Consider the following 14,508-nt stretch of genomic DNA (forward strand, 5'->3'; position numbering starts at 1 on the left):
CATGCATATAATGATTGTTTTGTTTATTTATTTTTTGTGGGATTGACTTGTTTTGTGACATTGTAAGCTATGTTCTTGAAAAAGTTGTTAAGAAGAATTGGATACTGGAATCAAAGTTGGCTCACAAAAGCTTTATAGCCTCTGGGTTTGCCTCCATGGAATGTGGTTCAGTGCACATGAATATGAAGCAGCAACATTAGGGGCCGGAAAATGAAGCAAATACTGAAGAGACAAAAGCTGCAGTTCCTCATAATGTCACTTGGGGCTGGTGAAAAAAAGCAAGTCAATCTCCATAGACCTCCATGTTAAAAAGGACAAACTTTACAGCAGAAATAAACTTCATAACATGGTACAAAAATGGTTTTGGTCTCTGTGGCTAATTTCTACTTTCCTGACAACTGTATGGTGTTTCAGTCTTTACAAAACCAATCTGCTGAAATTGTATAAAAGCCTAAACTTATGCATATTTATTGGCGTGGCTGCTTTGAGTGACATTTACCACTCAACTCTGCCTTCTTTGTTTATTTTTGGATTAGTCTGGAGTTACAAGGAGTCGTGTACTATCAAGACAGGGATGGCCAGAGTCACTATGCTCAGTTTCAATAATCAATAAACCAAAGGTATCACAGAGGTTTCATCCACCTTTATATAAAGTCAGTAGTAATATTTATTAGTGTTCCCTCCACTGTTCCTGGCCTTCTGTTTATCTCATAGACTTTACGTGGTGATGATTTAACAAAAAATAACTCATTTTTCTAAGTGTTGAAGAGGTTTTAAAAATAGGAAACCTCTAAACTGACCTTGTTTCCAGTTTGAGGGTATTCTTTGCAGACGGCTCTTTTATAATCATGGTCTATTGTGCTAAAATTATTTATATACTTACTTTTACTTACTCTGTTTTAGATTTCTTTTAATATTTGAGTCCAGGAGTACCTCCATAATTTCGTTGTAATGCTGGCAACAGTTGTACAATGACAATAAAATCTCTTATGTCGTATGTCTTATGGAAAAGTAAACAAGGTAAACAAGGCATGTTTTCATTGCAATAGCACGACGGACAAATGTGCATATGTTGCTCACTTTATACATTCATGGTTAAAGATAACTGCAGTAAGTACCACTTCAGCCATGCCATCAGTGTGATTCTAGGACTGAAAATGCTGTTCTGCTGGTCCCTCAGTCACTATTATTATAAAATCTCCTGATGGCAATTAATTAGTTTTATCATTTTGCAATAGCACTAGAATCTGTGCAAAACATGAGCAAAAACAGCTGGATGCAACAAAATGTTATTCGCTATTTCCATGTCATTTGTCATCATTTTCACCAAGTGTTTTCTAAATGCAGTTAAGTTGCAATATTCACTGACTGCATTTCGATGAGTGTTTTCTTGACACTGACATCATGGATTTGGTTGTAAATCCAAACGCTGCAACGCTGCTGTGGGAACAGTTTGGCTTTAAATGAAACAGGAGAGCACAACAACTTGGAGGAGGCGATTTGTTGGATTTGCAGCAATAAAGTAGGGATCACAGGCACGAATCTGACTAATATAAAACTAATTGAGGCATAAAATGAACAGGAAAAGTTGTTTGTATGACAATAACTCCTCAACTAAGATTTCATGAGTGGGACAGCCCTATTGTTGTGGCATTTGAGATTGAACAAAGGTTAAAACTAGGCAAATGCTTACACTACTAATGCAAATGACGTGTTAATCACATTCTAGTACAAACAGTGGTCAGATTAAAAAACCTAACGTGTCAACTGAATTTATTTATAAACTAAACAATCCTGTGAAAACTGAAACCCAATGGAAGCCCATTGAGCCCACATAAGGCGTTAAGACTGGAAGTGCATGCCCTCTGTTTGTCTGCATTCGTGAATTGAAACCAAGGTCAATGCTAACCTAGCAGAAATAAAAAAGAGGAGGTGGTTAAACTTTTGATACGATCACATCATATGCATCCTGACTGGGTCTTAAGACGATGGGTTGTGGCTTTCCTGAACAGAAGAGGAGTGTTTAGGAGAAGTGTTGCGTAGGTAAATAAGACGATGTAATGCTTTGTGTAGTCAGTTAAAATCTTGAGACTTTGTTTCTGTTAGTTCTTACAGCCTGTGTATTGAAAAAACATTATTTGTATCAAACTCTGAAGGCAGTTTGAAGACTTTTTATTGAGAACTTTTGATCCAGAAGTGATTTTTGACTACATGTTTGACAAAGCTGCCTGATCATCACTGGCCTTTGGTGGGTAGATTAAGTCACAACACTATCCCTCACTGGAACTGTTCCATGAATGAAATTTACAAAGAAAAGCAGCTAAAGCCAACAAGTGTGTGAAATGAACATGCTGCTGGCTGTATTTCTGTACAAGTTGGCTCAAATTTCACGGCAACCCCTTCAGAGTTTCCCAAAATTTCTGGGTTCACAAGGTTTACTTCATGCTTGTAGCAGTGCATACATAAAATTCCTTCGTGTTTATACCTCCCTGTAATGTTTTTTTCCAGTATGAACTGAAAATGGTCACATGTTTCAGTCACTAATAACCCTAAGCCGCTATCTTGCTGTTCTCCTCATTAAGCAGCAAAATGAGTGGTACAATTACTGTGAAGGAAGAAACATAAACATCAGAAGCCCTCAGGACGTATTTCAGCTCCTTCCATTCGCTCTGACAAACAGCTCCAGTCAGACCTTGCCCCCGGCACCGGCAGAGCACCGAAACAAACGACGTGTGGAGAGAAGTCATGGACGATTATGAAGTGATTGATGAACAGAGGGTGGGCTCTCCGAGGAATAAATATCTGAAGGACAACCTATAGGACTGGGCGAGCGGTGCATTCTTCGTTCTCCTATTTGTGGCAGTTTTGGTCAATATCAATGCACTATTGTGGAGTAAATCAAACATTCAGTCCATTAGTCTTTGTACTCATTTGTTCATCCGATCCATCAAGTCATTTCCTTTCTGGAATGCTCCCTGTCCTGTTGTGGGTATCTGTCATAATTTCTATTTGTCATCCATCCTTCATCTTTATAGTATTGATCAATACTTAATATCTTTTGCCGTTGTGCCGTGTGGTCTCACTTGCATTCTTTTTAACTGAGCATGTTGAAAAAAAAAACTTTTTCAATGGTTTCGCCTTATTATTTCAACATTTAAAGACACTGTGTTTAACTCACAAATTAAAAAATTTGTTTGCAAATTTTGCGCATACAAGTTATGATATACTCTACATTTGTGTATCTGCAACCATTGCACCTGTATTTTCCAAATTGCACATTTTAAACTCAATTATTAATCAAATTTTTGTTACTTTTTACTTCCTCATATAGTCAACACTTTTCCTCCGCCAAGGTGAGAGCCGAGGTGTAATTTGTTGGTTTGTCTGTCAACAGGATTACGCAAAAACGACCAGGTTGAATTTCATGAAACTTATTGGACAGGCAAAGGAAGAACTCATTTTCATGTGGATCCAAACCAATTTCAAAATAGGACACCGGCCTTGATGGAGGACGAGCGCCCTTTGAATTTGTTGTAAATTTCATTCATGAATTTAACGTTAACCAGAGTTTCATCATTAAAGTTTCATCCCATCTTATCTTTTTTATTCCCTTTCGAAACAGCCAAGCAAGTATTCTCTCTTTTAATCTTCCTCTAATCTGGTCGTATAAATAAGCAATGAGAAGGCTCATGATGTACATTACATCTTCAGCTTAAACTCACAGTTAGACTGGGAATACTTGGTAATTTACAGGCTGAGCTGGGAGGAAGCTGAGGCAGGGAGTGTCCTTCCCTCCACAGAAGAACATTACTGTGTTTAGCAGGAGGTCAGATGTGTCTCTTTCACTCCAGGCAGTTACATCTTCACATTAATGTGCTTACATAAACTTTAACCTTGTGTTTGCTTAAAACACCCAGGGCCAATCTCATTAATTTAAACCTCCAGTTGGAAAAGAAACATGCATGAATTTATTACACATTCATATCAGCCCACTTGCCACAGTCAACTCAGAGCCAAAACCAGCCAGATATGGTCTTAAAGGGGAAACCAATGACTTTGCAGAAGATGCTCAATTTGCTCGTGGTAGATTATTTTGTACAGTTTCTCTGCGGAGAGCATTTCAAAGTCAGAGAAAACAATCCTAATAAGGTTATCAGACATAAATCTCCAGTTCTTCTGGAGCTTGAGCCATCTCAGGGACTAAAAGTCAAGGCCCTGTTGCTTTGATTGTGACCATTTGTTTTTTAATTTGGATATATTTCATATTTATACATCCCAAAGTTGCAAATTTGCTTCCCAGTATGTCCACACTGTTGCGCTATCTTCATACAAAAGAGAAACTCCTCCATAATGAGCCTTTAGCAGGGAAGAAAAACTAAGAAACTCAATGAAAGCAACAGAGGATGGATTTCTCCACCAGAATGTAAAGATGTGAAAAAGAAATTGTGTGCTGTAGAGACTAAAATAACAATAATAAATATACAAAACACTTAAAACTCCAACCTGCATCTTTTTGTGAACAAAATGAATGAATGAATGTTCTTTGGGATATATCCAATGTGTCCAAGTGTGACTATCTCTGGTTATTATAGTTACACTATTATATTGGGATTCTTCTTTAAACACTGGTGTGACCACATCACAGCATCAGCTTTGGTTGGAGTTCAAATAGCATTTCATTAAATCACAATCAAATCTACTTATGATGTTTGAATCTATTCGAATCTCTTATAAACCCCAAAAAGTTGAGCTTTCATCACTTCCAACATTACATACATAAAAATATAAATGCAACATATAAATGGTCTTTTCTTCTGACTTACAAAACAAGTTAAAATCAAATTTCTATTGGGATGGTTTCAAAAAGGGGCTAAATTTAGCCAATTGTGCTCAAAGTTTTTGGAAAGCTTTGAGTTTTTCCAATTCCCAACTACTGAATTAATCCACATCCCAGTCAAACGTGGCTTCAAAAGACAATGATCAGATAGTGTAACCAGAAAACAGATTCTCCTTCGACCAGTGACTACAAAAGTCCACCTTAAAATGCAACTTAATTCAAATGATACAATGCAACAAATGGCAAGAGCAAAATCAGAACGGGCTCCTGGATGCTTCATGTCAATTAGGGCAACAGTCTGGCATCTGAGTGATTTCAACTCCACCATTTGTCATCTAAGACATCATTTCAGACAGCTTCAAGAACATGATCCTCTTCTCCAAAATGTCCACCAACGTCACCAAGTCCTTGTACAACAACATTTCACAAGCAGCATAGACAACCTCATTACCTCTATGTGTCTCTGATATGTTGCCCTACAAGAGTCAAATGGTGGGAACAATGACTTGTGACTCTACACTCCACCTGCCCATTGTAATTTCAAATAAAGTCTTATGTGTTTGTTTCCTGATGTCCATTCTGTGTATAGATGCCATGTTTTAGGACAGATTCCATTAAGATAAAAAAAAAGAAGAATGGATAGAACGCAATAAAATATCACATGCTGCATGTGTGATTTGCTCCGTATAATTAACTCTGATGATTCAAGTTCAAAGGTTTAGTTTAGATCAGTGGCCAGCTGCTCGAAAATACAGAAATAATATAGTTTTTAGTGACTGCTAGTAAATTAATAAACATTTACATCAATCAAATTCACCATATTAGTATTCACAACTTGTAGCTGCAACCTGAATATGAGAAACAGTGGCAAAAAATGAAATGTTGATTATTGATGTTATTGACTTTTTTGAACAAACTAAATCAACACCTGACGCATAAACCCAACTTTAACACATGATTAAGATTCAAACATTGACGGTGCTCACACAGATTTGAGCTTGTTAAATTCAAAACATTGATCGGATTAATAAAAAGATTTTCCTGTATCGAACATGAGGTCATCAGCATACTATTAAAAACTGTTTTGGTTTTTTTTTTCACCATTCTAATAAGCATTTTACAGACCAGGAACAGGATCCAAACTGGAACCAGCCATCAGAATCCACATTGTTACAGCAATAACTATTTTAAAACAGCAAGAAACAAGAGAAATGTGACTATGCAAGACAGACTCATGTCTAAAAGGAAGGTCATTCTCTCACCTCACCAATATATCATAGAACAAATTCCGATCTGTTTACTGGGGATTGACAAGTAACATCCAGATAATCATAGGTAATCTCTAGTAAAGTAGACATGGTATGAAAAAAACAAACTTCTTCCTATAGGAGCTGCTCAAACTGACCGGACATCACACATCTAAGGGGACCTGATGGAATTTATTTACTTTATTTAGAGTTTGCTTGTACTGAGCATCTGCTTAAACCAAACACACCTTTGAATAATACAGGGTTTTCTGTTTTATTATTGGTATACAACATCCATGGGGAAATCAAGCATGGTTGATCAATACCAGAGTTTACTTCAGTTGCATGCATTCCTTGATCTCTTTGTCTTGCTGAGCTGATAATAAACACTGCATAAGAGCACAATGCTCATATTTATCTGTATAGTGCAGTTAATAATAATATCAACCTAGATACACCTGCGCTGAATTGATGCTTGAAAAAATGGTTTAATTATCCACAGAGACAACTAGTCCAGTGCTTTTTCATTTTAAGGCAGGAACCACTTCCTAATAATACAGCAAAACTAATTAAACAACGCACTAATTAATGTTGAGAGACATTTAGGGCAGCACTATACTACTCAGACTATGCTTGAAGAAACAGCAAAATAAAGCCAAACGAAAAAACTCACAAGGGATGAAAATTTTCTGAGGGCACAATTAGAGACACAGCACACTTGTAATAAACAAGGTTTTCCACTGCCAACATCTCAGAAACTGGATTATAAGTTCTCTCAAACTGGTAAACTTGGTCTCATTAGCAAACCACTTTGGTCTATGGATGTCCAAGGATGTAAACTTCCTTGACCAGAAGCAAAATCTAATCTCCAACTTCCATCAAGCTGTGCTCTGATGTTTAAGTGCAGCCATAAATCCAACAGAATAACTTTTGTAATATTTACAAGATTAGACTGTTTGTAGTTGTCTACATCTTCACTCTTTTCTTTACAAATTTCCAGCTCAGCTTCAGGGAAACAACCTGACCAAAGTATTGGTGATGCTGGAACAGGTCTTCAACCACACAAACATCTCCATCACAGTCTACAGCCTTCCTCAGAAAACAGAAACCACAGTGATGAAGGGTAACATGCACAGATGACTGGTGGAAATGTCAGCTGTACCCACATGAACTTCACATCGGACATGAATCCACTGGCCACTTTGCCACTCTCTTTCTGGAAATAACACTTCTTGGACTTCCACCACCAAGTCCAAGGGCATAGTTCTCTCCCAGACAATGGCAAATATAGCCACTGCACCAGACCATCGTGGTGAAGAAGGAGTTGAGATGGAAGACAAAAGCTCTCGATTTACCAGTTGATCTATGCTCCAACCTTCATCTATGTTTCTGAGCTCTGGGTAGCGACTGAAAGAATGAGATCGTTGATACAAGTTGTCAAATGTATCCTTGGGATCAGTTTGTAGAGATAAAGTGAGGAGCATTCCCATCCAGACGGAGCTTTGAGTGGATTTTTTGCTACTTTGCATTAAAATAAGCCATATGAGGTGGTTTGAGCATCTGATTGTGATGCTTCTTATCCATCTGGGAGGAGAACCTGAGGCAAATCAAGAATCTGGTGCAGAAATTACATACTTTATCCGGCCTAGGAACGCCTTGGGATTCACCAAGAGGAATTGGAAATCATTGCTAGGGAGACTGATGTCTGGAATGCCACCACAACCCAACACTGAACAGGTGGAAGAAAATGGCTGGATGGGAGGTAAAACTAAAACAGCACAATCCATTGACAGACTCTGTTACGTCTCATCATGTGCTCTGCCTCTGTGTTGTTTAAAAAGTAGCAGTAATTTCCTGGTTAGTTCAACCCACTTTCCGCTTCCGCTACGTTTAGCGGTTTCCAGATAATTTGTTGTTTTCAATTAAAGCGGTGAGTTTGTGCATACAGGAACAGGTTTAGTCTGGCTGACTTGTTTGTGCATCTGTGATGACAGCTACATGCTTTATGCAGAGTGCAGCATTCCCCGAGGCTGCATTGGATTCCGGTTTTGTTTTCCGCTGCTGTGACTGGAAAAATTGGTCTCTCTCGCTCTGCATGATGGATTTCTCACTGTAACATTTCTGAACATGAGTGAAAAATTGTTGCTATTGACAGAAACACTCACATTTTTATGCTAAAGGACTAACACACAAACCTGGTTTGTCACAGGAGACTCTGAATTTGCTGTTTGCTTAAATTTGTCAGGTTTTAAAATACAAGAAACTAGGTAAAATATGTCACTACTAATGAATCTACACTAATAAGTAAAGTTTTTTGTGATTATATTTGTCACAGTTGTTGTCCCAGTCCTGTTTGTGGCTTGCCAGTCAGAGTGGCGACTCCATCTTCAGTCTGATTTCACCTCCACTGTAACAAAGTTCGATTGTAGAGAGGATTCAATTTTTCACAACCAATCGCTAAAGACCAGCATCCCCCTGAATCTAACATCATTTTACATTGACTGTGATGTATAGCACTGTAAACACTGGCTTGACTTTGGGTTTAAAAGGTGAAGCAAAGTAATGGTACTTACAATCGATTTAGAACGGCCTCAATCAAACGTTGTTTCTTCTTCATCAAAGGTGGTTTTACAACAACGTTATTTCTGCTCACGGTTCTGACCGCCTAATCATTAGTTGTCCTGCAGCCATCACTGGACCAATTTTTTTTCCAAGCAAGTTTGTGCACATTCTCCATCTGTCTCCATCCTTCACCATTGTCCATCTGTCCACCAGATGTCCTCAGACTGTCCAGCCAGTCAACACTCACTTGACTCCAATGCCTATTTACTCACCTGTTTCCAAATGGCTCATGAGTTCCCTCGGTAGATGCCAACTCTCTTTGTCCTGTCTTTTGCGGTTTGGACATTGTTGCCATGTGTCTTTGTGTTCCATCCACTTAGACCTGATCTTGTAACTACCTTCTCATCTAACTGTAAGCTTTTCTAATATTTAGACTCATTATTAATTCCATCCTGCTGCCTCATTCACAAGCTCTAAAAATTAATTTAGGATCAAATGACTTTTGTAATATGAAAAAGAGGTCTATATTTCTAGTCTTTTATGGCCTTTAGGCTCACTGCTTGGTAACATGACCTACAATTTTACTATTTTGGTTCAGTTTCACCACGGTGATACACTGGTCACTACCTTCCTACCAATCAGTGCCAGATAGACAATGACAAAAACTTGCAAGTGGAGCAATTAGCAGCTAAGGAACCAAGTATTTTCTCAGGACATGACGAATGAATCCAAGCACTAGACTCTGCATGAATGCCACCTGTCACCTGGATGTGACATTTTTGTATCCAGATGATGGACACACCATCCTGATCTGAAAAGTGTAGTTGGTACAGAAATGACTTAAACCTTCAGTCTTTCTAACAGCCAACAGGGGGCAGCTCTTCTGTTTGCAAAAACAAGTCTGACTGCATAGAAGTCTACGAGAAAATGACCCTAATTCTTGCTTGATTTGTTACCTGAGTGAACATTTTCCCAATGAGCTTATTGTCTTTATCACTAGTTTTGTGTCTCCTTCAAAACTGCATTATGTTCATTGTGTATTTTATGGCTAAATTCAGAGAAAAACGGATGATAAATAAGGGTACGTTTAAAGGCGAAGCTACCTTCTGATTGACAGGTACTGTATCCTCAAGTTCTCAGTCAGGTCTATACATCACTTGTCATATCGAATTTCAAAAGTGCAAGATGGCGACCACCATATTCCAAATTCATGGCTTTAAAACAGCAATCTGTAACTCAATGGGTGATGTCAACGCATCTATATTAATCTTTTATATGAAGTTTACGGTACAGATTGTATGCTACCTGCCTAGTTTCATTGACAAAGTTTGTGTTCAGCTAGTGAACAAAGTATAGCAATCATTTGCTTAGGAGTCAAATAATTTCTCAAAAGCTAATCTAGAAAAAACATATAGAGAGTTATGAGGAGAGAAACTATAGTAGTTATAATAGACAGGAGGCCAGAAACATGACTCTGTTTGCTAATAACTACATATATCATGAGAACCAATATTTCTGTACCAAATTAATGTCAAATAAAATCAGAAAACAGCACTTGTTTTTCTATTGTGCCAAGTATCATAAAAACCATAGATAGAGGAGTTAATAGGCAAAAACAACAACAGGTGGAACAATAAGGTGCAGCAACAGGTCCAATATGACTCGAACACTTGTGCATGAAGATATTGTTTTTGAGTCGACAACTAAAAGCAACATCAAAGACAGAATTCAAATTCAGAGCATTTCTCAGCTTTTATCCGTACATTAACATTTGTGGAATGTTGGTGTTATTGTATGTGAATAGCTGCATGCATTGTTGTTCGGTTGCACACATTACACTCACAAAGGCTGACCTAGACACCTTTCAGTCTACCAGAATATACAACTGTGTGTGCATATGTGCATTAGGAATGACAGTTTATGTCTGTATGAATTCGCAGTCATTCAGGTCATGGTAATCATAGGTTAACTGAAAAAGCAGTTGGTTAGGTTTTTGGTTTGTCAGTTCACAACTGAAGAAACCTCTTGGATGAGAAGTAAAACATTTTCAAAATCAAAAAGTTATTCCTTATTCCTTATTACTGAAGCTCCTATGGAATGTCAGTGATATTGGCACCAACTACCAAAGGTCAGGTATTGGTATAGGTAAAGCAATATGTTATTTACAGCTTATTTTGTGGCTCCAAGTGGCCACGAAGTCTAATCAACATCAACGCTCGGTCTACCCTCAGTTGACAATAGCTGCTGCCTGTGATTGGAATTAAACCTTTCAGTTACAGGTTGGACTCTGTAAACTCTGCACCAATCTGCCTTCTTTCTCTACATTCATGAATTTAGCCGCTTCAAAACACACAGAGACTCCATCATGCTGTTAATATCAAAAGGCGATTAAACGCACAGTGACTTTATGGCCCTGTGGATAGCTGTTTCACACACACCGACTTTCTCCAATCTCATCACATAAACCCCAGCGCTTCACTCCTCCGGCTAACAACTCATCAGAGCACCATCTGTGGCTGTTAAAATATGTATTTCTACTTTGTTGTCATTTAGTACTGCCGCCATAATGAACGGTGAACCATCTCCAGGGGGGGATGGAGATGTGAGACTCAGTGAGAAATCTGCAGCTGGGATCCCTCCACCTCTGCAGTCTTAACTTATTATGCTGCTGTGGTTTATGGTCCGTGCATGATGAGTGAGCTGCTGGGTCAGGCTGTGCGACACCAACACAGAGAGAAAGCAGGGCCAAAACCTTTCAAGCCGGACACGGAAAACTGATATACCGACAGCTGAGGCGCTCTTTCAGGGGCTTTTACAAGTTGATAGAAGAGAAAATGGGAGTGATTAAGTACGAGGGTCGGTTCAAGCATGACCAGAAACAGAAATGAGGCGACGAGCATCAGAAAATAACCCCGAAGAAGCAGGGAGAGGAGACAAGAGCAGCAGTACGGCGGGGAGAAAAATGAGGCTTTGTGGTCATGAAACATTGAGAAAACATGCAGGAGGGGAGGGAGCTGTAGAGGAGGAGTAGAGGACCGCTTTGATTCAGATGCATCAGGAGATCCAGGTAGGAGAGAAGCACAAATTGATGGCAAACACTGACGGAATAAAGAAAGAGAAGAAAGACTAAATCTGTTGCAAAAAGAGGGAAGCTTACAGCAATCAGCAGGAGAAGATGGAAACAGCAGAAATAGCAGGATGGGGGTGAAGCAGCTGAAATAAAGGAAGAAAAGGAGGAAAAGATTCCGAATGGGGTAGCTACAAAGAAGAAAGATGCAAATTCAGAATGTTTGGTGAAGCCATTTCTTTCAGGAAATGACCTGCATACTCGCTCTGACATCACCTTTTTTTCTCCCTTCATCTGTCCAGCTGCAGAAGAAGAAGCAATCCCTCACTTACTGTCTCTCACTCGAATGCTTTTACATTAAACTGCTGCAGGACCACCAAGGATCGCTGTGCATGTTGCTTCAAATGGCATTTTTATGATAATGTGGGAGGCACAGTCTGTCACAGAGAAGGCTGGAGGGATGGAGCCAGAAAAGCAGAAATGGGATGAGGACAGAGATGATGTTGGATGAGGGTGTTCAGTTAAAAAAGGCAAGAGAGGCCATGAAAACCTGGGAGAGAATACATTTAAAAAGAAATAAGGAGCAGAGACAGGATCAGAATGAAGAGGAGAATCAAATTGTGGAGACACTGAGAACTTTTACAGCCATCTGCTTCAGTTTCATACAGTAATGTCTCATTACGCACAGAGAATCAAGTCAGTTTTTCTCCATTTCTATCCTGTTTTCACTGTCCGAGTCCTGCACCTCTAATGCAGAGGAAAGAGACATCAATGCACACTCACAGCTGAGCTTATAGTAGAGTAAAAACAACAGAGTTTACAGAGTCAAACCACCTCTCCAACCCGCATTCAGCTTTGTTTTCTCTCCCACACCTGGCTGCTCTCTGGAGAGTTCGAGCACAAACGTGGCTCAGTCCTTGGATGTTCATCACGCTGCGCTGAGCACCAAATTAACCAGGAAACAAAGACATGATGTTGGTTTTATGCACAGAGTGGAACAGAAATGTGCCAGATGATATTAAAGTGTGAGCAGGCTTTTTGGTATTAGAAAGCATCCTCTCCAGAGCAACCTAAATCCTCGATTACGAGATCACATTTGGATCCTGCAGCCAGCCAAATAACTTCATTTAAATTTGAAAACAGTGGGAAAGCAAAACTTAGTTTCTAAATACGCTTGATTTCACTTAATATGTCATCTGACGCTGATGCAGTTCTACTGAATAGGAGAAAATTCAATCACTCTTTCCACATCAACCCACTTCAGCATCGATGCGCAACAGAAGCGCGCAAAATCCCAGAGCTCTCTGGGGGGAAAAGCAGCCCAGCATTTTCCAAATTACTACAGCAAGTTCATAAAACCAACGGCTCGATATTTCTGCACCCAGGAAGCAAAACCCTCGTGTTTTCCAAGCGGTGTGACGGAGTGATTTAGAGCCTCCTCTCCGGGGCTGCGCTGCCCGGACTCGCTGCGTCTCCTCCGGGAAAAGTAAAAAAGCGCACAGCGGGCTCACCTTCACCGGTTGTCCCGTACGAGCAGGAGAGGAGCAGGACGACCCGAGCGATAATCCCAGCGACTCTTTTAGTCCACAGATCCATGGTGAAGCGGCGGGAGGCTGCAGAGAAGAAGCCCGGCGGCGGCTGGAGGAGAGAGAGACGGCGGACCTCTCCTCTCCAGCTCCAAGAGAGATCTCCTGGAACCCGAATGAAGGAACAGAAGAGGGAGGGAGACATGAGGGGAGGGATATAGAGAAGGGAGAGAGAGAGAGAGGTGGATGAAGAGTGTTGTGCAGTCTGTGTACAGTTTTATCAGAGGTGCAAGCAGGTTTTTGCAGGCCTTTATCCAAGCCTAAATTAAATGAAATCATGTTTTATCTGCGTATACACACTAATTACAAGCATTTTAAAAACTGTCATCTTAAAGGTGTTGGAGGAACTTTTTCCTCACAACGTGGCAAATTGAACTTAGTTTCACTACATGGTGAATTAAAACAAACCTGAGACAAGTTTTTAAGGGGGGAAAAACTCAAACAGCAGAACTGGATGACAGTGAGACTGGGAATGGGTGCAAACTTCTATCATTGACTATAAGGTTGTGCACAGCAAACTAAAAACTGGCCATCCCAAAAAATGTCTCCACCTGAGCCCTCAAAAACTTCACTCATGCTGTAGATTTAGTGTTTGTATGTTCAAAATGGTATAAAATGAGGAATAAGACTGAGTATCATGCTGGCAAACACTGCTTGGAAACAATATATCAGCATTGAAAGAAAAAAATGAATCTGGACTTATATTTTAATTGCAATTTGATCAGCTGCTCCCTGTTTAGGACATTTTAGTGTTTCTACATTTTAACAAACTACCAAACGTTAGGAAATCTATGAAAATCTTCACAGAAAAGTGTGTGATTAATAACAGAGCAGTCTGATGCTTTCACCTAGATCAACTTCTAGCGTATCTATCCTCTCCATCATCCATGCTTGGTTTTACAAGTTTAGGTGAAACATCACAAATTTTGTCTGTGAACTCTCTGCAAGTTCCCCAGGAAAGTCTGCAGATGTGGAGACTCACAGGAAGACAAATAACTGCATTAAAAGTCCACATCAGAGCCGTCATGCATTTGATGATTTGACCTGAGGTGCCTCAAAGTCTGTGAATGTAGCACTTGGTATTGGGCCAGTGGGGTCTATTACTAGAGTTATATCCAATGCCTGCTATTTTTCTGACACAACTTTTTTATTTATGCTTCAGGACCATTTCTTTGTGGCTGTTGTTCCCATACAAACACATACATAATA

At 39.5% G+C, this 14,508-nt stretch overlaps 1 protein-coding gene across 1 annotated transcript in view; it reads right to left on the reverse strand.

The window, feature by feature from the left end:
• LOC111562872 (contactin-associated protein-like 4) overlaps positions 1 to 13,400 on the reverse strand; it is a 165,124-nt gene extending 151,724 nt beyond the window's left edge. The window contains exon 1 of the mRNA XM_055014594.1: positions 13,225 to 13,400. Coding sequence (XP_054870569.1) covers positions 13,225 to 13,309 — 85 coding nt within the window. The 5' untranslated portion in view covers positions 13,310 to 13,400. The remainder of the gene's footprint in view (positions 1 to 13,224) is intronic.
• Between the last annotated feature and the right edge of the window lie 1,108 nt (positions 13,401 to 14,508).

The sequence above is a fragment of the Amphiprion ocellaris genome, chromosome 10, assembly GCF_022539595.1.
Source record: "Amphiprion ocellaris isolate individual 3 ecotype Okinawa chromosome 10, ASM2253959v1, whole genome shotgun sequence".
Classification (NCBI taxonomy): Eukaryota; Metazoa; Chordata; class Actinopteri; family Pomacentridae; genus Amphiprion; species Amphiprion ocellaris.